At 71.4% G+C, this 22,770-nt stretch overlaps 1 protein-coding gene across 1 annotated transcript; it reads left to right on the top strand.

Annotated features, from left to right (window-relative positions):
- The first annotated feature begins 44 nt into the window (after positions 1–44).
- LOC138065025 (TBC1 domain family member 17-like) lies at positions 45–21,901 on the top strand. The gene is made up of 18 exons (XM_068929255.1): positions 45–104; positions 2,051–2,149; positions 2,944–3,006; positions 4,718–4,910; positions 5,154–5,349; positions 7,034–7,124; positions 8,193–8,321; positions 8,479–8,607; positions 9,784–9,887; positions 11,570–11,664; positions 13,625–13,723; positions 15,402–15,502; positions 16,426–16,515; positions 17,450–17,541; positions 17,683–17,776; positions 18,715–18,896; positions 20,380–20,466; positions 20,738–21,901. Exons 1-17 carry the CDS (start codon positions 84–86, stop codon positions 20,423–20,425), a joined length of 1,824 nt encoding a protein of 607 aa, XP_068785356.1. The 5' UTR covers positions 45–83; the 3' UTR covers positions 20,426–20,466; positions 20,738–21,901.
- The last annotated feature ends 869 nt before the right edge of the window (positions 21,902–22,770 follow it).

Raw genomic sequence — 22,770 nt, 5'->3', positions numbered from 1 at the left:
CCCCGGGCCGCGTCCGGCGGAAGGGGCGGGGAGTCTCGGGGGAAGTGACGTCAGGGTTGTTTGCGGAAGCGGCCGGCAGGAGGATGGCGGCGGAGGGGGAGCGGGTGAGGGGGCCGGGGGGGGGGGGGGGGGGCGGGGCCTCGCGGAGGGGGCGGGGCCTCGCGGAGGGGGCGGGGCCCCGTGACCGCGCCGTGACCCCTCCCGTGACGCCCCTCCCCCCGGGCCTCCCTCGACCCCGCCGTGACCCCTGTGACCCCACCGTGACCCCTGTGACCCCTGTGACCCCAGGTCCCGTGTTCCCGTGACGGTGGCGTGTCCAGGTCCAGCGTCCCGTGTCCGTGTCCGTGCCGTGTCCGTGTCTGAGTCTATCCCGTGTCTGTCCCATGTCCGTGTCCGTCCCGTGTCCATCCCGTGTCCGTGTCCGTGTCCGTCCCATGTCCGTCCCGTGTCCGTGTCCGTGTCCGTGTCCGTCCCGTGTCCGTGTCCATCCCGTGTCCGTGTCCGTGTCCGTCCCATGTCCGTCCCATGTCCGTCCCGTGTCCGTGTCCGTCCCGTGTCCGTCCCATGTCCGTCCCGTGTCCGTCCCGTGTCCGTGTCCGTCCCGTGTCCGTCCCGTGTCCATGTCCATCCCGTGTCTGTGTCCATCCCATGTCCATCCCGTGCGTGTCCCGTGTCCGTGTCCGTCCCGTGTCCATCCCGTGTCCGTCCCGTGTCTGTCCCGTGTCCGTGTCTGTGTCCATCCCATGTCCATCCCGTGTCCGTCCCGTGTCCGTCCCGTGTCCGTGTCCGTGTCTGTGTCCATCCCATGTCCATCCCGTGTCCGTCCCGTGTCTGTCCCGTGTCCGTGTCCGTGTCTGTGTCCATCCCATGTCCATCCCGTGTCCGTCCCGTGTCTGTCCCGTGTCTGTCCCATGTCCATGTCCATCCCGTGTCCATCTTGTGTCCGTCCCGTGTCCGTGTCCGTGTCCGTGTCCATCCCGTGTCCATCCTGTGTCCGTCCCATGTCCATCTTGTGTCCGTCCCGTGTCCGTGTCCGTCCTGTGTCCGTCCCGTGTCCGTGTCCGTCCCGTGTCCGTCCCGTGTCCGTCCTGTGTCTGTGTCCGTGTCCGTGTCCATCCCATGTCCATCCTGTGTCCGTCCCATGTCCATCTTGTGTCCGTCCCGTGTCCGTGTCCGTCCTGTGTCCGTCCCGTGTCCGTGTCTGTCCCGTGTCCGTCCCGTGTCTGTCCTGTGTCCGTCCCGTGTCCATCTTGTGTCTTTCCCTTGTCCGTGTCCGTCCCGTGTCCGTCCCCTGTTCATATCTGAGTCCATCCCGCGTCCGTGTCCGTCCCGTGACGCTGGCGTGTCCGGGTCCCTGCGCCCCGTGTCCATGCCCATCCCATGTCGGCATCTATCCCGTGTCTGTCCCGTGTCCGTGTCTGTGTCTGTCCCGTGTCTGTCCCATGTCCGTGTCCGTCCCGTGTCCATCCCGTGTCCGTCCCATGTTCATGTCTGAGTCTATCCCGTGTCCGTCCCGTGACGCTGGCGTGTCCGGGTCCCAGCGTCCCGTGTCCGTGTCCGTCCCGTGTCCGTGTCCATCCCATGTCCGTCCTGTGTCTATGTCCTTCCCGTGTTCATCCCGTGTCCGTGTCCATCCCATGACGATGGCGTGTCCAGGTCCCTGCGCCCCGTGTCTATGCCCGTCCCGTGTCGGCATCTATCCCGTGTCCGGGTCCGTCCCGTGTCCGTGTCTATCCTGTGTCCGTCCCGTGTCCGTGTCCACGTCCGTGTCCATCCTGTCTCCATCCCGTGTCCGTGTCCGTCCCGTGTCCGTCCCGTGTCTGTCCCATGTTCATGTCTGAGTCCATCCCGTGTCCGTGTCCATCCCGTGACGCTGGCGTGTCCGGGTCCCAGCGTCCTGTGTCCGTGTCCGTCCCGTGTCCGTGTCCGTCCCGTGTCCGTGTCCATCCTGTGTCCGTGTCCATCCTGTGTCCGTGCCCGTCGCGTGTCGTTGGCGTGTCGCTGGCGTGTCGTTGGCGGGGGCGTGAGGGTGGGCGTGTCCCGCCGGCAGGTGACCTTCGAGCGGGGCGGCGTGTTCGTGCACACGCGTGTGCGGCGGCCCTGGGCCCGCGAGGCGCTCGTGCCCGGCGTGCTGCGCCTCCTCCAGCGGGTGCGTGGGGGCGGGGCCTGGAGGGGGCGGGGCCTGGAGGGGGAGGGGCCTGGGGGTGGGGCCTGGAGGGGGAGGGGCCCAGAGGGGCGGGGCCTGGAGGGGGTGGAGCCTGGTGGGGGGAGCCTGGAGGGGCGGGGCCAGGAGGGGGCGGGGCCTGGTGGGGCGAGGTCCGGTGGGGTGGAGCCTGGTGGGGCGGGGCTTGTTGTGGGCGGGGCCAGATGGGGGCGGGGCAAATGGAGTGGGATCAGGAGGGGGCGGGGCCTGGTGGGGCGGGGTCCATCTGGGGCGGGGCCCGGTGGGGTGGGTGCTGGTGGGTGCTGGTGGGCGCCGGTGTGTGCTAGTCAGTACTGGTGGGTGCTGGTGCGTACTGGTGGGTGCTGGTGGGTACTGGTGGGTGCTGGTGGGTACTGGTGTGTACTGGTGCGCACTGGTGAGCACTGGTGGGCACTGGTGGGTGCTGGTGGGCACTGGTGTGCACTGGTGCGTACTGGTGGGCACTGGTGTGCACTGGTGCGTACTGGTGGGCACTGGTGGGCACTGGTGGGTGCTGGTGGGCACTGGTGGGCACTGGTGCGTACTGGTGGGCACTGGTGGGTGCTGGTGGGCACTGGTGAGCACTGGTGGGCACTGGTGGGCACTGGTGTGCACTGGTGGGTGCTGGTGGGCACTGGTGGGCACTGGTGCGCACTGGTGGGTGCTGGTGGGCACTGGTGAGCACTGGTGGGTGCTGGTGTGCACTGGTGGGCACTGGTGAGCACTGGTGCGCACTGGGGGCGCTGGCGTGGGGCGCGCAGCCCGGGGCGGTGACGCTGCAGTGGGAGCCCCTGGAGCGGCCGCCGGAGCCCCCCGGCGCCACGGTGAGACCCCCGGCTGCCCCCCAACCGCCCCCGGGACCCCCAACTGCCCCCCAACTGCCCCCGGGACCCCCGGCCGCCCCCCAACCGCCCCCGGGACCCCCGGCTGCCCCCCAACCGTCCCCCGGGACCCCCGGCCGCCCCCCAACCGCCCCCGGGACCCCCGGCTGCCCCCCAACCGTCCCCCGGGACCCCCAACTGCCCCCCAACCGCCCCCCAACCGCCCCCGGGACCCCCGGCTGCCCCCCAACCGTCCCCCGGGACCCCCAACTGCCCCCCAACCGCCCCCCGGCCGCCCCCCAACCGTCCCCCGGGACCCCCAACTGCCCCCCAACCGCCCCCCAACCACCCCCGGGACCCCCAACCGCCCCCCAACCGCCCCCGGGACCCCCGGCCGCCCCCCAACTGCCCCCGGGACCCCCGGCCGCCCCCCAACCGCCCCCAGGACCCCCAACTGCCCCCCAACTGCCCCCCGGGACCTCCAGCTGCCCCCCAACCACCCCCGGGACCCCCAACCGCCCCCCAACCGCCCCCGGGACCCCCAACTGCCCCCCAACCGCCCCCCAACCACCCCCGGGACCCCCAACCGCCCCCCAACTGCCCCCGGGACCCCCGGCCGCCCCCCAACCGCCCCCAGGACCCCCAACTGCCCCCCAACTGCCCCCCGGGACCTCCAGCTGCCCCCCAACCACCCCCGGGACCCCCAACCGCCCCCCAACCGCCCCCGGGACCCCCAACTACCCCCCAACTGCCCCCCAGGACCCCCAACCGCCCCCCAACCGCCCCTGGGACCCCCGGCTGCCCCCGGGACCCCCAACCACCCCCCAACTGCCCCCGGGACCCCCAGCCGCCCCCCAAACGCCCCCGGGACCCCCAACCACCCCCCAACTGCCCCCGGGACCCCCAACCGCCCCCCAACCGCCCCTGGGACCCCCGGCTGCCCCCGGGACCCCCAACCACCCCCCAACTGCCCCCGGGACACCCAACTGCCCCCCAACCGCCCCCGGGACCCCTGGCCGCCCCCCAACCGCCCCCGGGACCCCCAACTGCCCCCCAACCGCCCCCGGGACCCCTGGCCGCCCCCCAACCGCCCCCCAGGACCCCCAACCGCCCCCCAACCGCCCCTGGGACCCCCGGCTGCCCCCGGGACCCCCAACCACCCCCCAACTGCCCCCGGGACCCCCAGCCGCCCCCCAAACGCCCCCGGGACCCCCAACCACCCCCCAACTGCCCCCGGGACCCCCAACCGCCCCCCAACCGCCCCTGGGACCCCCGGCTGCCCCCCAACCGCCCCCGGGACCCCCGGCCGCCCCCCAACCGCCCCCGGGACCCCCAACCGCCCCCCAACCGGCCCTCCAACCACCCCCCAACCGCCCCCCGGGACCCCCAACTGCCCCCCAACCACCCTCGGGACCCCCGGCCGCCCCCCAACTGCCCCCGGGACCCCCAACCGCCCCCCAACCGGCCCTCCAACCGCCCCCCAACCGCCCCTGGGACCCCCAACTGCCCCCCAACCGCCCCCGGGACCCCCGGCCGCCCCCCAACTGCCCCCGGGACCCCCAACCGCCCCCCAACCGGCCCTCCAACCGCCCCCCAACCGCCCCCGGGACCCCCAACTGCCCCCCAACCGCCCCCAGGACCCCCAACCGCCCCCCAACTGCCCCCCGGGACCCCCAGCCGCCCCCCAGACCCCCAACCGCCCCCGTTGCCCCAGGCGGGGGCCGGGCGGCCGGCGGCGGCGGAGGAGGAGGAGGAGGCGGCGGCGGCCGAGGCCGAAGACGAGGAGGAGGAGGAGGAGGAGGAGGAGGAGGAGGAGGAGGAGGAGGCCGAAGACCCCTTCGACCCCGGCTACGAACCCGACTGGGCCGTGGTCAGCGCCCCCCGGCCGCCCCCGCCGCCCCCACACGGTACCACGCGCGTGGCACACGCGTGACGCCCCTCCCCTCCCCTGCCCCCTCCCCAAACCGGGGCCGCGGACACGCGAGGACACGCGTGACGCCCCCGTGACGGCCCCCCCCCCCCACGGTGGGACACGCCGAGGGACACGGGGACATTGGGGCGCACGGGGAGGGGGGGGGGGCAGGACGCGGGCGCCGGACACGCGTGCGACACGCGTGCGACACGCGTGTGACGCGCCGGCCGACACGCAGCGCCGGCCGGCGGCCCCTGGGGTTTCCGGCTGAGCCTGGCGGAGCTGCGGGCCGTGCGCCGGAGCCGCCGGGGCCTCGGCCCCCCCTTCCTCGTCCTGGTCACGCGTGACGGCACGTGTCCGCCCGCCCTGCACTTCCACCGGGGCGGCGCCCGCCCCCTGCTGCGCCTCCTGGCCCGCCACCTGCGCCTCGTCACGTGAGCGACACGGGCGGCACACGCGTGTCGCCCGCGCCGGCGCGTCCGGGGACGGGGGGGGGGGGGACGACCCCCGCGGGCGCACGCGACGGGGGGGGGGTCTGAGAGCGCACGCGTGTTCACGCGTGAGGGCACGGGGAGCCTCACGGGCGCGTGCGAGGGAGGCCCGAGAGCACGCACGTGTGCACGCGGGAGCGCGTAAGGCACCCCGGGAGCACACGCGGGGGGGTCTGAGAGCGCATGGGAGCACACGGGAGCACGCGGGAGCACACGGGAGCACACGGGAGGACATGGGAGCACACGGGGGGCCCCAGGAGCACACGGGAGGACATGGGAGCACACGGGAGGACACAGGGGGCCCCGGGAGCACACGGGAGGACATGGGAGCACACGGGGGGCCCCAGGAGCACACGGGAGCACACGGGAGGACACGGGGGGCCCCGGGAGCACACGGGAGCACACGGGAGGACATGGGAGCACACGGGGGGCCCCAGGAGCACACGGGAGCACATGGGAGCACACAGGGGGGCCCCGGGAGCACACGGGAGGACACGGGAGCACACGGGGACCCCAGGAGCACACGGGAGCACACGGGAGCACACGGGGACCCCAGGAGCACATGGGAGCACACGGGAGCACACGGGGGGCCCCAGGAGCACACGGGGGGGACATGGGAAGCACACAGGAGCACACGGGAGCACACGGGGGGCCCCAGGAGCACACGGGGGGGACATGGGAAGCACACAGGAGCACACGGGAGCACATGGGAGCACGCGGGGGGCCCCAGGAGCACATGGGAGCACACGGGAGCACACGGGGGGCCCCAGGAGCACACGGGAGGACATGGGAGCACACGGGAGGACACAGGGGGCCCCGGGAGCACACGGGAGGACATGGGAGCACGCGGGGGGCCCCAGGAGCACATGGGAGCACACGGGAGCACACGGGGGGCCCCAGGAGCACACGGGAGGACATGGGAGCACACGGGAGGACACAGGGGGCCCCGGGAGCACACGGGAGGACATGGGAGCACGCGGGGGGCCCCAGGAGCACATGGGAGCACACGGGAGCACACGGGGGGCCCCAGGAGCACACGGGGGGGACATGGGAAGCACACAGGAGCACATGGGAGCACATGGGAGCACGCGGGGGGCCCCAGGAGCACATGGGAGCACACGGGAGCACACGGGGGGCCCCAGGAGCACACGGGAGGACATGGGAGCACACGGGAGGACACAGGGGGCCCCGGGAGCACACGGGAGGACATGGGAGCACGCGGGGGGCCCCAGGAGCACATGGGAGCACACGGGAGCACACGGGGGGCCCCAGGAGCACACGGGAGGACATGGGAGCACACGGGGGGCCCCAGGAGCACACGGGAGCACACGGGAGGACACGGGGGGCCCCGGGAGCACACGGGAGCACACGGGGGGCCCCAGGAGCACACGGGAGCACACGGGGGGCCCCAGGAGCACACGGGAGCACACGGGAGGACACGGGGGGCCCCGGGAGCACACGGGAGCACACGGGAGGACACGGGGGGCCCCGGGAGCACACGGGAGCACACGGGAGGACATGGGAGCACATGGGAGCACGCGGGGGCCCCAGGAGCACACGGGAGCACATGGGGGGGCCCCAGAAGCACGGGGGGGGCGACGAGAGCCCACGCGTGTGCCGTGGCCAGGTGCCCGCGTGACGCCCGCCTGCTGCTGGTGGCCCCCGGCGCCCCCCCGGCCGAGGGGCACCCGTCCCCCGCCGGCCCCGGCCTCGTCGCCGTGAGTACCCGGACGCCTGGGCCCCCCGCGGCGGGGTGGGGGGGGGCGGACGCCTGGGTCCCCTGGATGGGGGTGGGGGGGATCCCGGATGCCTGGGTCCCCGGGGGGGGGGGGGAGTGCTCCCGGACGCCTGGGCCCCGCCGGCCGCCTGGGTCCCCGGGGGGGTCCCGGACGCCTGGGCCCTGCCGGACACCTGGGCCCTTGGGGGGGAGGGTCCCGGACGCCTGGGCCCCACTGGATGCCTGGGCCCTTGGTGGGGGGGAGGGTCCCGGATGCCTGGGCCCCGCCGGACACCTGGGCCCTTGGGGGGGAGGGTCCCGGACGCCTGGGCCCCGCCGGACACCTGGGTCCCCGGGGTGGGGGGGAGGGTCCCGGACGCCTGGGCCCCGCCGGACACCTGGGTCCCCGGGGTGGGGGGGAGGGTCCCGGACGCCTGGGCCCCGCCGGACACCTGGGCCCTTGGGGGGGAGGGTCCCGGACGCCTGGGCCCCGCCGGACACCTGGGTCCCCGGGGTGGGGGGGAGGGTCCTGGACGCATGGGCCCCGCCGGACGCCTGGGTCCCCGGGGGGGTCCCGGACGCCTGGGCCCCGCCGGACACCTGGGCCCTTGGTGGGGGGGAGGGTCCCGGACGCCTGGGTCCTGCCGGACACCTGGGTCCCCGGGGTGGGGGGGGGGGTCCCAGACGCCTGGGCCCCGCCGGACGCCTGGGTCCCCGGGGGGGTCCCGGACGCCTGGGCCCTGCCGGACACCTGGGCCCTTGGGGGGGAGGGTCCTGGACGCCTGGGCCCCGCCGGACGCCTGGGCCCTTGGGGGGGAGGGTCCCGGACGCCTGGGCCCCGCCGGACGCCTGGGTCCCCGGGGTGGGGGGGAGGGTCCCAGACGCCTGGGCCCCGCCGGACACCTGGGCCCTTGGTGGGGGGGGAGGGTCCCAGACGCCTGGGCCCCGCCGGACACCTGGGTCCCGGGGGGGGGGAGGGTCCCGGACGCCTGGGTCCCGCCGGCCGCCTGGGTCCCCGGGGGGGTCCCGGACGCCTGGGCCCCGCCGGACGCCTGGGCCCCGCCCGCAGCGCCTGCTGCAGGCCCCCTACGCGGCCACGCTGGGGGGTCTGCGGCGGGCCGGCCGCCTGCTGGGGGGGCCGCCAGGCCCCGCCCCCGCCGCCGAGGAGGCGGAGCCGCCCTTCGAGGTCATCGCCTGCGTGAGTGCCGGGGGCGGGGCCGAGGGAGGGGGCGGGGCCGAGCCGGATTGGGGGGGCGGGGCCAGGCTCGGCTGGGCAGGGGGGTGGAGCTGGGGGGTGGAGCCGGCGGAGGGGGCGGGGCCTGACGGGCTCCGCCCCCCCCTCCTCGCGGCTGCAGGTGCGGCTGGGTCCGAGGCCCCGCCCCCCGCGGGGGCCGCCGGTGACGGAGGCGGAGTGGGGGCGGAGCCGCGACGGCGACGGGCGAATCGGGGACCCCGAGGGGCTGCGCTGGCGCCTCTTCCGCGGGGTGAGGGGGCGGGGCCTGCGGGGGGGCGGGGCCTGCGGGGGGCGGGGCTACAGGTGGGGCAGGAACAGGTGGGTGGAGCTAAGGGAGGCTGGGTCCTGGTGGGGGCGGGGCTTGTGACCATTTGGGAGGGGCTATTTTAAAGGGGCGGGGCTACGGGAGCACCACTCTGGGCTGTGGGGGCGGGGCCTACAGACGGGGGTGGGGCCGGGCGGATAGGTGGAGCCAGGGGCGGGGCCAGGTGGGTCGGGGGCGGGGCCAGGTGGGTGGGTGGTGCTGGGGGCGGAGTCCGCGGCCGAGGGGCGGGTCGAGAGCGGGTGGGCGGGGCCGGGGGCGGGGCCAGGTGTGTAGGTAGAGCCAGGGGCGGGGCCAGGCAGGTCGGGGGCGGGGCCAGATGTGTAGGTAGAGCCGGGGGCGGGGCCAGGCGGGTCGGGGGCGGGGCCAGATGTGTAGGTAGAGCCAGGGGCGGGGCCAGGCGGGTCGGGGGCGGGGCCAGGTGTGTAGGTAGAGCCAGGGGCGGGGCCAGGCGGGTCGGGGGCGGGGCCAGGTGTGTAGGTAGAGCCAGGGGCGGGGCCAGGTGGGTCAGGGCGGGGCCAGGTGTGTAGGTAGAGCCAGGGGTGGGGCCAGGCAGGCCGGGGGCGGGGCCAGGTGGGTCGGGGGCGGGGCCAGGTGGATCCGGGGCGGGGCCAGGTGTCTATGTAGAGCCAGGGGCGGGGCCAGGTGGGTCGGGGGCGGGGCCAGGCAGGTCAGTGAAGAAAGGGGCGGGGCCAGGCGGGTCAGGGCGGGGCCAGGTGTGTAGGTAGAGCCAGGGGCGGTGCCAGGCGGGTCGGTGGAGCAAGGGGCGGGGCCAGACAGGTCGGGGGCGGGGCCAGGCAGGTCGGGGGCGGGGCCAGGCAGGTCAGTGGAGAAAGGGGCGGGGCCAGGTGGGTCAGGGGCGGGGCCAGGTGTGTATGTAGAGCCAGGGGCGGGGCCAGGTGGGTCAGGGGCGGGGCCAGGTGTGTATGTAGAGCCAGGGGCGGGGCCAGGCAGGCCGGGGGCGGGGCCAGGTGGGTCGGGGGCGGGGCCAGGCGGGTGGGTGGAGCCGGGAGCGGAATCCGCGGCCTGGGGGGGGCGGGTCGAGAGCGGGTGGGCGGGGCCGGGTGGGCGGGGCCTGACGGAGGCCCCGCCCCCCCGGGGCAGGGGCTGAGCCCCGAAGCGCGGCGGCAGGGCTGGCGCTGCCTGCTGGGCCTGCGGCCCTGGGGCTGCTCCGACGCCGAGGACCGGGCCCGGCGGCGGCAACACGCGTGAGCCGGGGCGCACACGCGTGTGCGGGGCGGGCGCGCGGGGACGGGGGCGGAGGTTGGGGGGGGGGGGAGACACGCGAGTGCGGGGTGGCCAGGCACGGGGACAGGGGCGGAGGTTGGGGGAACACGGGCGCACACGCGTGTGCGGGGGGCGGTGGTAGCTGCCGGGGAGGGGGGTTGACATGCGTGAACACGCGTGTGCAGCGCGGGCGGGTTTTGGGGGCGTTTAGGGGGTTTTGGGGGGGTTTCAGGGTGTTTTGGGGGGATTCAGAGAGGTTTTGAGGGGTTTGGGGGGGGTCTCAGGTTTTGAGGGAATTTTGGGGAATGTTTGGGGGGTTTCCGGGGGCTTTGGGGGGGATTTCAGAGAGGTTCTGGGGGGTTTCAGGGGTTTTGGGGGGATGTTTTGGAGTTTCAGACTGTTTTGGGGGGTTCAGAGTGGTTTTGGGGAGTTTCAGGGGCTTCAAGGAGTGATTTGATGTGTTTTGGGGGCTTTCAGGGGGCTTGGGGGGGTTTCAGGGAGGTTTTGAGGGGTTTCAGGGCTTTGTGGGGATATTTGGGGGGTTCCAGAGAGGATTTGGGGGATTTTGGAGGGTTTTGGGGGGTGTTTAGGGGGTTTCAGGGAGGTTTTGAGGGGTTTTGGAGTGTTGCTTTGGGGGTTTGGGGGGATTTCAGGGGGTTTGGGGAGTTTCAGGGGGTTTTGGGGGATGTTTTAGGGGCTTCAGGGGGTTTCAGGGAGGATTTGGGGGGGTTGGGGGTTTCAGAGGGTTTGTGGGGTGTTTTGGGGTTTTTTTGGGGGTGTCAGGACATTTTTGGGGGGTTTCAGGGATTTGGGGTTTGGGGGTTTTCAGGGGGGTTGGGGGTGCTTTTGGGGGGTGTTTTGGGAAGGTTCAGGGGGTTTTGGGGGTGTCAGGAGGTTTTGGGGGATGTCGGGGGGGTTTCAGTGGTTTTGGGGGTTGTCAGGAGGTTTTGGGGGGTGTCAGGGAGTTTCAGGGGGGCTTGGGGGGCGTCAGGGGGGTTTGGGGGAGTGTCAGGAGGTTTTGGGGGGTGTCGGGGGGGTTTGGGGGGTGTTGGGGGGCTTTGGAGGGCTTGGGGGTGTCAGGAGGTTTTGGGGAGTGTTGGGGGGGTTGGGGGTGTCAGGAGGTTTTGAGGGGCTGTCGGGGTTTCGGGGGGGGTTGCGGGGTGTCGGGGGGTTGGGGGTTTCGGGGGGGTTGGGGGGTGTCAGGAGGTTTTGGGGGCTGTCGGGGGGTTTCGGAGGGGTTGCGGGGTGTCGGGGGGTCTTGGGGTTTCGGGGGGGTTGGGGGGTGTCAGGAGGTTTTGGGGGCTGTCGGGTTTCGGGGGGGGTTGCGGGGTGTCGGGGGGGTTGGGGGTTTCGGGGGGGTTGGGGGTGTCAGGAGGTTTTGGGGGCTGTCGGGGGGTTTCGGAGGGGTTGTGGGGTGTCGGGGGGGTTGGGGGTTTCGGGGGGGTTGGGGGGTGTCAGGAGGTTTTGGGGCTGTCGGGGGGTTTCGGGGGGCGTTGCGGGGTGTCGGGGGGGTTGGGGGTTTCGGGGGGGTTGGGGGTGTCGGGGGTCTTGGGGGGTGTCAGGAGGTTTGGGGGGTGTTGGGGGGGTGTCAGGAGGTTTTGGGGGATGTCGGGGGGCTTGGGGAGGTTTGGGGGGGCTCGGGTGACGGCGGGGGGGGCCGCAGGGACGACTACGCCCGCATGAAGCTGCAGTGGCGCTCGCTGAGCCCCGGGCAGCAGCGCAGGAACCGGCCGCTGCGGCGCTACCGCCGCCGCCTCGGTGAGCCCCACGGCGCCCCCCGGACCCCCCACCGCCCCACGGCACCCCCCAGACCCCCCACTGCCCCACGGACCCCCGTGCTGCCCCACGGACCTCCCCATTCCCCCACGGCGCCCCCCGGACCCCCCACTGCCCCACGGCACCCCACGGCGCCCCCCAGACCCCCCACCGCCCCACGGCGCCCCACGGCGCCCCCCCAGACACCCCACCGCCCCCCGGACCCCCGTGCTGCCCCACGGACCTCCCCATTCCCCCACGGCGCCCCCCCAGACCCCCCACCGCCCCACGGCGCCCCACGGCGCCCCCCCAGACACCCCACCGCCCCACGGACCCCCGTGCTGCCCCACGGACCTCCCCATTCCCCCACGGCGCCCCCCGGACCCCCCCACCGCCCCACGGCGCCCCACGGCGCCCCCCCAGACCCCCCACTGCCCCACGGACCCCCGTGCTGCCCCACGGACCTCCCCATTCCCCCACGGCGCCCCCCGGACCCCCCACCACCCCACGGCGCCCCCCCAGACCCCCCACTGCCCCACGGCACCCCACGGCGCCCCCCGGACCCCCCACCGCCCCACGGCGCCCCACGGTGCCCCCCCAGACCCCCCAGTGCCCCATGGACCCCCATGCTGCCCCACGGACATCCCCATTCCCCCACGGCGCCCCCCGGACCCCCCACTGCCCCACGGACCCCCGTGCTGCCCCACAGACATCCCCATTCCCCCATGGCGCCCCCCGGACCCCCCACTGCCCCACGGACCCCCCCACTGCCCCACGGCGCCCCACGGCGCCCCCCAGACCCCCCACCGCCCCACGGACCCCCGTGCTGCCCCACGGACCTCCCCATTCCCCCACGGCGCCCCACGGACCCCCCCACCGCCCCACGGACCCCCGTGCTGCCCCACGGACCTCCCCATTCCCCCACGGCGCCCCACGGACCCCCCCACCGCCCCACGGACCCCCGTGCTGCCCCACGGACCTCCCCATTCCCCCACGACGTCCCACGAACCCCCCCAGCGCCCCACGGACCCCCGTGCTGCCCCACGGACCTCCCCATTCCCCCACGGCGCCCCACGGACCCCCCACCCACACTGCCCCACGGCGCCCCACGGACCCCCCGCACCGCCCCACGGATCTCCCCCCCACTGCCCCACGGTGCCCCACGGACCCCCCCACTGCCCCTCAGACCCCCACACTGCCCCACGGCGCCCCACGGACCCCCGTGCTGCCCCACGGACCTCCCCATTCCCCCACGGCACCCCACGCCCCCCCCACTGCCCCACGGACCCCCGCACTGCCCCACTGCTCCGCCACAGTGCCCTACGGCACCCCAGACTGCCCCACAGCCATCCCAGGGACCCCCAACTGCCCCACAGCCACCCCACAGCTGCCCCACGGCCCCCCGAACTGCCCCACAGCTGCCCCACGGCCCCCCAAACTGCTCCACAGCCGCCCCATGGCTGCCCCACAAACCCCAAGCTGCCCTACAGCCACACTAGGGACCCCCAAACTGCCCCATGGGCCCCCCAAACTGCCCCATGATCCCCCCCCAAGGGATGCCTAAACTGCCCCACAGCCACCCCATGGCTGCCCTACAACCCCCCCCCAAACTGCCCCACGGCCATCCTAGGGACTCCTAAACTGCCCCACAGCCACCCCATGGCTGCCCCACGACCCCCCCCGTCCCCAAACTGTCCTACAGCCACGCTAGGGACCCCTAACTGCCCTATGGGCCCCCAAACTGCCCCATGCCCCCCCCCGGGACGCCCAAACTGCCCCACAGCCACCCCATGGCTGCCTTACAACCCCCCCCCAACTGCCCCACGGCCCCCCCCCGGCCGGTGCACGGCATGTCGGTGGCGTGTGCGCGGCGTGTCGACGGCGTGTACACGGCGTGTCGGTGGCGTGTGCGCGGCGTGGCCCCCCCCCCCCGGCCCCGCGTGACGCCGTGTCCCCCCCCTAGAGCGGGACGTGGCCCGGGGGGACCCCGCGGTGGCCGGCCCCGCGCGCCTGCTGCTCCACGACGTCCTCATGACCTACTGCATGTACAACTTCGACCTGGGTGCGCCGGGGTCTGGGGGGGGTCGGGGGGTCTACGGGGGTCTGGGGGGGCTATAAGGGATTTGGGGGGATTCTGGAGGGTCTGGGGGGGTCCTGGAGGGTCTGGAAGGGGTCTAGAGGGGATTTTGGGGGGGTCTAGGGGGGTGCGGGGGTCTGGAGGGGGCTTTGGGGGAGTGGGGGGGGTCTGCAGGGGTCCTGGAGAGTTTGGAAGGGGTCTAGAGGGGACTTTGGGGGGGGGTCTAGGGGGGTGGGAGGGTCTGGAGGGGGGTCTAGAGAGGACTTTGGGGGAGTGTGGGGGTCTGGGGGGTTCCTGGAGGATCTGGAGGGGGTCTAGAGGGAGTTTTGGGGGGGTCTAGGGGGGTGGGGGGGTCTGGAGGGGGTCTAGAGTGGACTTTGGGGGAGTCTGGGGGTCTGGGGGGGGCGTCCTGAGGGCCTGGGGGGGTCCTGGAGGGGACTTTGGGGGAGTCTGGGGGGGGGTCCTGAGGGTCTGGGGGGGTCCTGGAGGGAACTTTGGGGGAGTCTGGGGGTCTGAGGGAGTCCTGGGGGGTCTGGAAGGGGTCTAGAGGGGGCTTTGGGGGGTCTGGGGGGGACTATAGTGGACTTTAGGGGAGTCTGGGGGCTCCGTGGGGGTCTGGAGGGGGTCTAGAGTGGACTTTGGGGGAGTCTAAGGGTCTGCAGGGGTCCTGGAGGGTCTGGGGGGGACTAGAGGGGACTTTGGGGAATCTGGGGGTCTGGGGTGGCCTGGGGGGTCTGGGGGGGTCCTGGAGGGTCTGGGGAGGTCTAGAGGGGGCTTTGGGGGGATCCAGGGGGGTCTTTGGGGAACTTTGGGGGAGTCTGGGGGTCTGGGAGGGTCTAGGGGGGTCTAGAGGGGACTTTGGGGGGATCTGGGGGGTCTTTGAGGAGCCTCTAGGGGTATGGGGGGTCTTTGGGGAGTCTAGAGGTGACTTTGGGGGGTCTAGGAAGTGTAGAGTGGTCTTTGGGGGGGGTCTTTGGGGAGATCCTGGGGGTCTTTGGGGAGTCCCTGAGGGTCTGGGGGGGGGTCCTGGGTGTCAGGGGAAATCTGAGAGGTCCTGGAGGCCTAGGGGGGGGGTCTATAGGGGTCTTTTGGGTGTTCCTGGGGGGTTGGGGGAGTCCTAGGGGCCTGGGGGGGTCTAGAGGGGGGTCTTTGGGGGTGTCTGTTGGGGGGGGATCTAGAGAGGGTCTTTGGAGGGGTCCCTGGGGGGTCTATGGGGATCTAGAAGGGTCTTGGGGGCATCTTTGCAGGCCTGAGCGGGGGGGGTCTCGGGGGGGGGGCTTGGAAGTTCTGGGAGGGGGCTTGGGGGGGGCCTGGGGGGGGTCTCTGGGGATCTTGGAGGAGTCTGGGGGGGTCTTGGGGCCCCCAAGGGGGTTCCTGAGTGGGGGGTCTGTGGGGGGGGGTCCAGGGAGGGGCTCTGGGGGAGGGGGGCTTTTGGGGGAGGGTCTCCTGGGGTTTTCGGGGGGGGTCCTGGGTGTCTTGGAGGCATTTGGGGGGTCGGGGGGGGAACCTGGATGGGGTGGGAGAGTTGGGGGGGGGCTGGGTGGGTTTTGGGAGCTCCCTTAGCGGTTTGGGGGGAGGGGAGCTGCTGGGTGGCTTGAGGGGGCAGCTGGGGACCCGGGGGGGTTTGGGGACCCCCCTGACCCCCCCGTCCCCCCCCCCCCAGGCTACGTGGGGGGCATGAGCGAGCTGCTGGCCCCGCTGCTGGCCGTGGCCCCCGACGAGGTGGAGGCGTTTTGGGGCTTCTGCGGCCTCATGGAGCTGGTGGTGAGGGGGGGGAGACCCCCAAAATGGGGAGGGGGAGCCAACTATGGGGGGGGGGGAAACCCAAAATGGGGAGGGAGAGCCAACTATGGGGGGGAACCCCAAAATGGAGGAAGAGAAGCCCCCCTCCCAAATGGCAGCGGGAGCAGAAATGAGGAGAGGTTCCCCCACCCCAGAATTTGGGGAGGGGGTGCACAAAAGCAGGGATTTGGAGACCCTAAAAGTGGGGGGACCCTAAAAGAGGCCCAAGGTTCGGGCAGTACCCCCAAAGGGAGGGATGGGGGGGCTTTGGGGGGGGCTTTGGGGGTGGGGTAGGGTGCTAAGGGCTGGGTTTGGGGGGGTTCTGGGGGGGTCTTGGGGTGGTATGGGCTGGTTTTGGGGTGCTTTGGGGGCTCTGGGGGTGTTTGGGGGGCTTTGGGGAGGTGTGGGGTGTCTCTGGAGGGGGCTTTGGGGTGTTTGGGGGTTTTGGGTTGGGGTTTGGGGTGCTTTGGGGGGTTGGGGGAGTTCTGGGGGTCTTGGGGTGTTTGGGGGGCTTTGGGAGGGTGTGGGGTGTCTCTGGAGGGGGCTTTGGGGTGTTTGGGGGGCTTTGGTTGGGTTCGGGGTGCTTTGGGGGGGCTAAAGGGTCCTTGGGGGGCTTTGGGGCAGTTTGGGGGACTCTGGGTGGTCCTGGGGGTGCTCTGGGGGGGTCTGGGGCAGTCGGGGGGAACTTTGGGCTGCGGTTGGGGGGTTTAGGGGGGCTTTGGGGCGGTTCTGGGGGGCCTGGGGGGCTCTGTGGGGGGTTAGGGCAGTTTGGGGGGGTTTGAAGAGGTTTGGGGGCTCTTGGGGGCTTTGGGGGTGTTGGGGGCTGGGGAGGCTCTGGGTCGGTTTTGGGGGATTTGGAGGGGGCGTTTCGGGGGTCCCCACCCACCGTGTTCCCCCCCAACCAGGGCGATGCCTTCGCGGGGGGCCGGGAGCAGCTCACGGGGGCCCTGGGGCAGCTGCTGCGGGTGCGGACCCCCCCCTCTGCGACCGCCTGGGTAAGGACCCCCCCCCAAATACCCCCCCCGGGACAGAACCCCCCCCAAATGCCCCCCCCATGGGACAGAGCCCCCCCCCACAACTGCCTGGGTAAGGACCCCCCCCCAAATACCCCCCCGGGACAGAACTCCCCCCCAAATGCCCCCCATGGGACAGAGCCCCCCCCGCGACCGCCTGGGTAAGGACCCACCCCAAATACCCCCGCCAGGACAGAACCCCCCCCAAATGCCCCCCATGGGACAGACCCCCCCCCCGCGACCGCCTGGGTAAGGACCCCCCAAATACCCCCCCGGGACAGAATCCCCCCCCCAAATATCCCCCAATGGACAGACCCCCCGCGACCAGCTGAGTAAGGATCCCCCAAGTACCCCCCCCCATGGGACAGATTCCCCCCACCACCAGCTGGGTAAGGACCCCCCCCCATGGAACAGACCCCCCAATGGGACAGACACCCCCCAAATACCCCCATGGGCAGACCCCCCCCCCCCACGACCGCCTGGGTAAGGACCCCCCAAATACCCCAAGTACCCCTCCATGGAACAGATTCCCCCCCCCCCAGTGGCTGGGTAAGGACCCCCCCCCCGCGTGGGACAGACCCCCCCAATGGGACAGACACCCCCCAAATACCCCCCATGGGACAGACCCCCCCCCCACGACCGCCTGGGTAAGGACCCCCCCCAAATACCCCAAGTACCCCCTCCATGGAACAGATTCCCCCCCCCAGTGGCTGGGTAAGGACCCCCCCCCCGCGTGGGACAGACCCCCCCCCCAAAATACCCCTCTCCTTGGAGAGACCCCCCAACCAGCTCGTTTAGGACCCCCCCAAATACCCCACCATAGGACAGCCCCCCCTCAATCCCCCCAAGGGACAGACCCCCCAAAATCCCCCCCCCGGATAGACCCCACCCCAACCCGCCTCCTGCCCCCCCGCAGGCCCGCGGGGGTCCTGGGGCCGCTGCCGGCGCCTGGTGCAGCTCCGCTACCGGCCCCCCCTGGGCCTGGGGGGGCTCCAGCGCCTCTGGGAGGTACCGGGGGGGCGGGGACACCGGGGGGGGCTTGGGGACGTGAGACACCGGGAGAGGGGACAATTGGGGACGTAGGGGGACATAGGGGACAGCGGACGTGAGGGGGACCTGAGGGACATAGGGGACATGGGGGGCACATAGGGGACACAGGGGAGACACCAGGGACATGGGGGGTCACTGGGGACATGGGGGGCAATGGGGGGACATAGACACAGGGAGAGGGGACACTGGCGACGTGGGGGGGACATAGGGGACAGGGACGCGGGGGGGACACCAGGGACACAGGGGACACCGGGGACATGGGAGGGACATGAGGGGGACACTGGGGACATGGTGGGGGCAATGGGGGGACACGGACACGGGGAGAGGGACATTGGGGACATGTAGGGGGGACATGGGGAGACACTGGGACATGGGGACATGGGAGACACAGGGGGGCACCAGGGACATGGGGAGGGACTTGGGGACACTGGAGACATGGGGGGGGCAATGGGGGGACATGGACATGGGGAGAGGGGACATTAGGGACATATGGGGGGGCAATGGGGGACAGGGGACATGGGGGGGACATGGGAAGACACTGGGACATGGGGACATGGGAGACACAGGGGGGGCACCAGGGACATGGGAGGACTTGGGGACACTGGAGACATGGGGGGGGCAATGGGGGGACATGGACATGGGAGAGGGGACATTAGGGACGTATGGGGGACACGGGGGACAGGGGACATGGGGGGGGACATGGGAAGACACTGGGGACATGGAGACACGGGGGGACACCCAGGGACATGGGGAGGGACTTGGGGACACTGGAGACATGGGGGACACTGGGGACATGGTGGGGGGCAATGGGGAGACACAGACACGGGGAGAGGGGACATTGGGGACATGGGGGGACATAGGGGGACTTGGAGGGACATGGGGACATGGAGGGACACAGGAATGGGGGAGGACACGGGGGACGCAAGAAGAGCTTGGGGACATGGGGGACACCAGGGACACGGGGAGGGGGGGGACGGTGGGGGGGGGGACATGACAACGAGGGAACACCGGGGACGGAGGGGACGGGGAAGGTGGGGAGGGACATCGGGGACATGGCAGGTCTGGGGGCCGGGGGGGTGGGGACGCGCCGTGGCCGCCGGGTCCCCCACTGTCCCCCGTGTCCCCCCCCAGGTGCTGTGGACGGGGCTGCCGTGCCCCAACTTCCACCTCCTGGTGGCCTGCGGGATCCTGGAGGCCGCCCGCGAGGAGCTGCTGCGCCCCGGGGACGGGACGGGGACACGGGCGCCCTCGGGGACACGGGCGCCCTCGGGGACACGGACGAGGACGGGGACACGGACGAGGACGGGGACGAGGTGAGGGCGGGGAGGGGCCGCAGCACCCTGGGGACGGGGAAGCTTCGAGGTGGGGACACGGGGACGGGGCTGGGGACAGGTTGGGGACTCAGGGATGGGGTTGGGGACACGGGGATGGGGAAGAAGACAAGGGGACGGGGCTGGGGACGGGATCGGGGACACGGGGATGGGGAAGAAGACAAGGGGACGGGGCTGGGGACAGGGGGACGGGATTGGGGACAGGATGGGTGACACGGGGATGGGGACACAGCCATGGGGTTGGGGACAGGGGGACGGGGTTGGGGACAGGTTGGGGACATGGGGTTGGGGACACAGGGATGGATCAAGGACATGGTTGGGGACATGGAGATGGGTTGGAGACCTGGGGACAGTTCAGGGGAAACAAGGACAGGGTTGGGGACGGGGGGTCGGGGTTGAAGACAAGGGGATGGGGTTTGAGGACACAGGGATGGGGTTTGGGGACAGGTTGGGGACACGGGGATGGGGTTGGGGACACGGACATGGGGTTGGGGACAGGATTGGGGACACAGGGACGGGGTTGGGGGACACAGGGATGGAGACACAGAGGTGGGGTTGGAGACAGGGAGACAGGATCGGGGACACAGCCATGGGGTTGGGGACATGGGGATGGGTTGGAGACCTGGGGATGGTTCAGGGGAGATGGGGACAGGGTTGAGGACAGGGGGACAGGGTTGGGGGACATGGGGATGGGGCTGGAGGACACGGGGACAGGTTGGGGACAGGGGCTGGGGACAGGTTGGGGACATGGGGATGGGCTGGAGGACACAGGGACAGGTTGGGGCTGGGGGCTGGGGACAGGTTGGGGACATGGGGACGGGTTGGATGACACGGGGACAGGTTGGGGACAGGGGCTGGGGACAAGTTGGGGACATGGGGATGGGGCTGGAGGACACGGGGACAGGCTGGGGACATGGGGATGGGGCTGGAGGACACGGGGACGGGCTGGGGACAGGGGCTGGGGACAGGTTGGGGACATGGGGCTGGGGACAGGTTGGGGAACAGGGGGACGGGGTTGGAGGACACAGGGACAGGTTGGGGACAGGGGCTGGGGACAAGTTGGGGACATGGGGATGGGGCTGGAGGACACGGGGACGGGCTGGGGACAGGGGCTGGGGACAGGTTGGGGACATGGGGCTGGGGACAGGTTGGGGACATGGGGACGGGGTTGGGAGGACACGGGGACAGGTTGGGGACAGGTTGGGGGACAGGGGGACGGGGTTGGAGGACACGGGGACAGGTTGGGGACAGGGGCTGGGGACAGGTTGGGGACATGGGGAGGGGGTTGGGGACAGGGGGCCGGGGGCCGGGACAGGCCTGGAGAAGAGGGGGACACGTCAGGGACGCGGTGGGGGGACCCGGGGGGACAGGTTGGAGACGCGGGGACGTAGCTGGGGACCCGGGGACGGGGTTGGGACACGGGGGGGGGGGGGGGGGGTGGCAGGGGTGACACCGCTGTCCCCAGGACCCCCCCGTGCGGTGGCCGCAGCTGGACGCCGACGACGTGCTGAGCCGGGCCGAGGGCCTGTACTGGCAGCTGGCGGCCACCGCCGTGAGTGCCCCAAAGTGCCCCAAAGTGTCCCCAAAACTGTCCCCCCCCCCAAAACTGCCCCCTAAAACGGTGCCCCGGAAACCGTCCTCCAAAACCGCCCCTCCCCCAACCGCCCCCCCCCCAAATCTGCCCCCCCAATTGTCCCCTGGAAACTGCCCCCCCCAAAACTGTCCCCAAAAATCTGTCATCCCCCCCCTCAAATCTGTCCCCCCCACCCCCAATCTGTCCCCCCCACCCTGACCAATCTCTCTGCCCCCCCCCCCCCCCACAGGAGCTGCCGCCGGCGGTGCAGGAGCTGCTGGGCCTGGGGGGGGCCCCCCAAGAGGCCCCCCCGGACGCCTGGGCCCCCCGGACGCCGGGGCCCCCTCGGGGTGAGGGCACTCGGATGCCTGGCCCCCCCCCCCAACAAGCCGGGGCTGTTTTGGGGGCCGGGAATTGGGGGGGGGGTCGGACGCCTGGGTTCATCGTGCTCTACCAGTACGGACACCCCGAAACCAGTATGGACACCACAAAACCAGTATGGAGCCCCCCCGAAACCAGTACAGACGTCCCAAAACCAGTACAGACGCCCCCCAAAATCACTATGGACACCCCCCAAAACCAGTACTGTTGCCCTAAAAAAAACAACATGGAGACGCCAAAACCAGTACGGAGACCCCCAAAACCAGTATGGAAATCTCAAAAACCAGTACAGATGCCCCAAAACCAGTGTGGAGGCCCCAAAAACCACTATGGACACCCCCCCCCCGAACCAGTACGGACGCCCTAAAAACCAACATGGAGATGCCAAAACCAGTACGGATACCCACAAAACCAGTATGGACACCCCAAAACCAGTATGGACATCCAAAAACCAGGATGGAGGAGACCCCCCCCCCCCCCCAAAACCAGTAGATACCATCCAAACGCGTTCAGACCCCCCCCAAAACCAGTATGGATGCCCTAAAAACCAGTATAGACACCCCCAAACCAGTATGGAGACCCTCCCTCCACCAGTACAGAGTCCCCCAAACCAGTATGGAAATGTCAAAACCAGTACAGATGCCCCAAAACCAGTACAGAGCCCCCCCACAACCAGTATGGACACCCCAAACCAGTACAGAGACCCCGCCCAACCAGTACGGAGTCCCCAAAACCAGTACAGCCCCCGCCCCCAACCAGTTCCCGCCCCCCCCGTCCCAGTTTGCTGCAGCGAAGCCAAAAAAAATGAGGCCAAAAACCCTGAAATAGAGCAACCAAAAAAAAAAAAAAATCTGCGCAATCCACTCCCCCCCCCCAAACCTCCCCCGACCTCATTAACGCGTGGGGTAATTAGCGCTAGGGCCTAATTAGTACTATAGCCTAATTAGCGCTCTGGCCTAATTAGCGCTCCGGCCTCGGCCTTGATTCCTGCGGGGGGGGGGAGGGGCTCGACCCCCCCCCCAAAATTAAAAAAAAACTGACATATCCCAAAACGGGTCTTTTTGCGGCTCGTTTTTGTCGCGTCGTCGCTCGTTAATCCCGAGTCATTAAAGACCCCCCCCCCCGGCGCGTGAAAAAATAGCTCTGAGGCCCCCCCGCCCCTCCCCCACCCCGGGGGGGGCCCCCCCGACGTTTTGGCACAGCCCCGGCCCCCCCCTTTCCTGAGTCAGAGACCCCCCCCCGCCGCCCCCTCCCCCCCCAAAAACACGAGGGGCCCCTCCCCACCCGCCCCTCCCCCACCCCGATGGGGGGGGCGTTTCGGGGGGGGGCAAAAATTGCACCAATCCCAGGTTATATAAATAAAGGGAGGGGGGAGAGTTAATTAATAATTATTAATGAGGTGTTAATAATTAGTAATTAAGGGGGAGCGCGTTGCAGCACAGCCCGGGGGGGGGAGCCGGGGGGGGGCGGGGCGCCCCCTCCCCCGCCGCAAGCAGCAGGCGAAAGGGGCCCCCCCGAAACATGCAGCTCCCGGGGGGGGCGGGGGGGGGCCGGGACGCAATTAGTCCTCATTTGCATAGGAATCGTTGCATAAAGCGCCCGACGGGGTTGGGGGGAGGTTAAAGGGGGGGGATGGGGGGGTCCCCCAATCTTTGCATAGACCCCCCCTCCCCCGCGGATTGGAGTGGGTTTGGGAGTTGTTGGGTTTTTTTCCCCCTATTTTGGGGTGTTTTTTGCATATAACGGTAAATATCGGTACAGTAGAGACATGCAGACATGCTGGTTCGGGCGGGGGGGGGGCAGCCCACCCCCCCACCAATCGGGGGCGGCCATGGGGGTCCCCAGCGCCCCCCCCGGAGCCCCGTTTTGGGGTCGGGGCCTGGTCTGGTTGCCGTGGGAACG

Source organism: Struthio camelus, unplaced genomic scaffold, assembly GCF_040807025.1.
Source record: "Struthio camelus isolate bStrCam1 unplaced genomic scaffold, bStrCam1.hap1 HAP1_SCAFFOLD_110, whole genome shotgun sequence".
In the NCBI taxonomy this organism is placed as follows: domain Eukaryota; kingdom Metazoa; phylum Chordata; class Aves; order Struthioniformes; family Struthionidae; genus Struthio; species Struthio camelus.
The sequence above is the reverse complement of the archived record's forward strand: the minus strand, read 5'-3'. Positions and strand labels throughout refer to the sequence as shown.

Excerpts from the sequence above, each read along its gene's own strand:
- LOC138065025 (XM_068929255.1), top strand. The coding sequence starts at position 84 with ATGGCGGCGGAGGGGGAGCGG. Across the intron at positions 11,665-13,624 it reads GCGCTACCGCCGCCGCCTCG|AGCGGGACGTGGCCCGGGGG; the intron begins GTGAGCCCCACG and ends TCCCCCCCCTAG. Across the intron at positions 15,503-16,425 it reads GCGGCCTCATGGAGCTGGTG|GGCGATGCCTTCGCGGGGGG; the intron begins GTGAGGGGGGGG and ends CCCCCCAACCAG.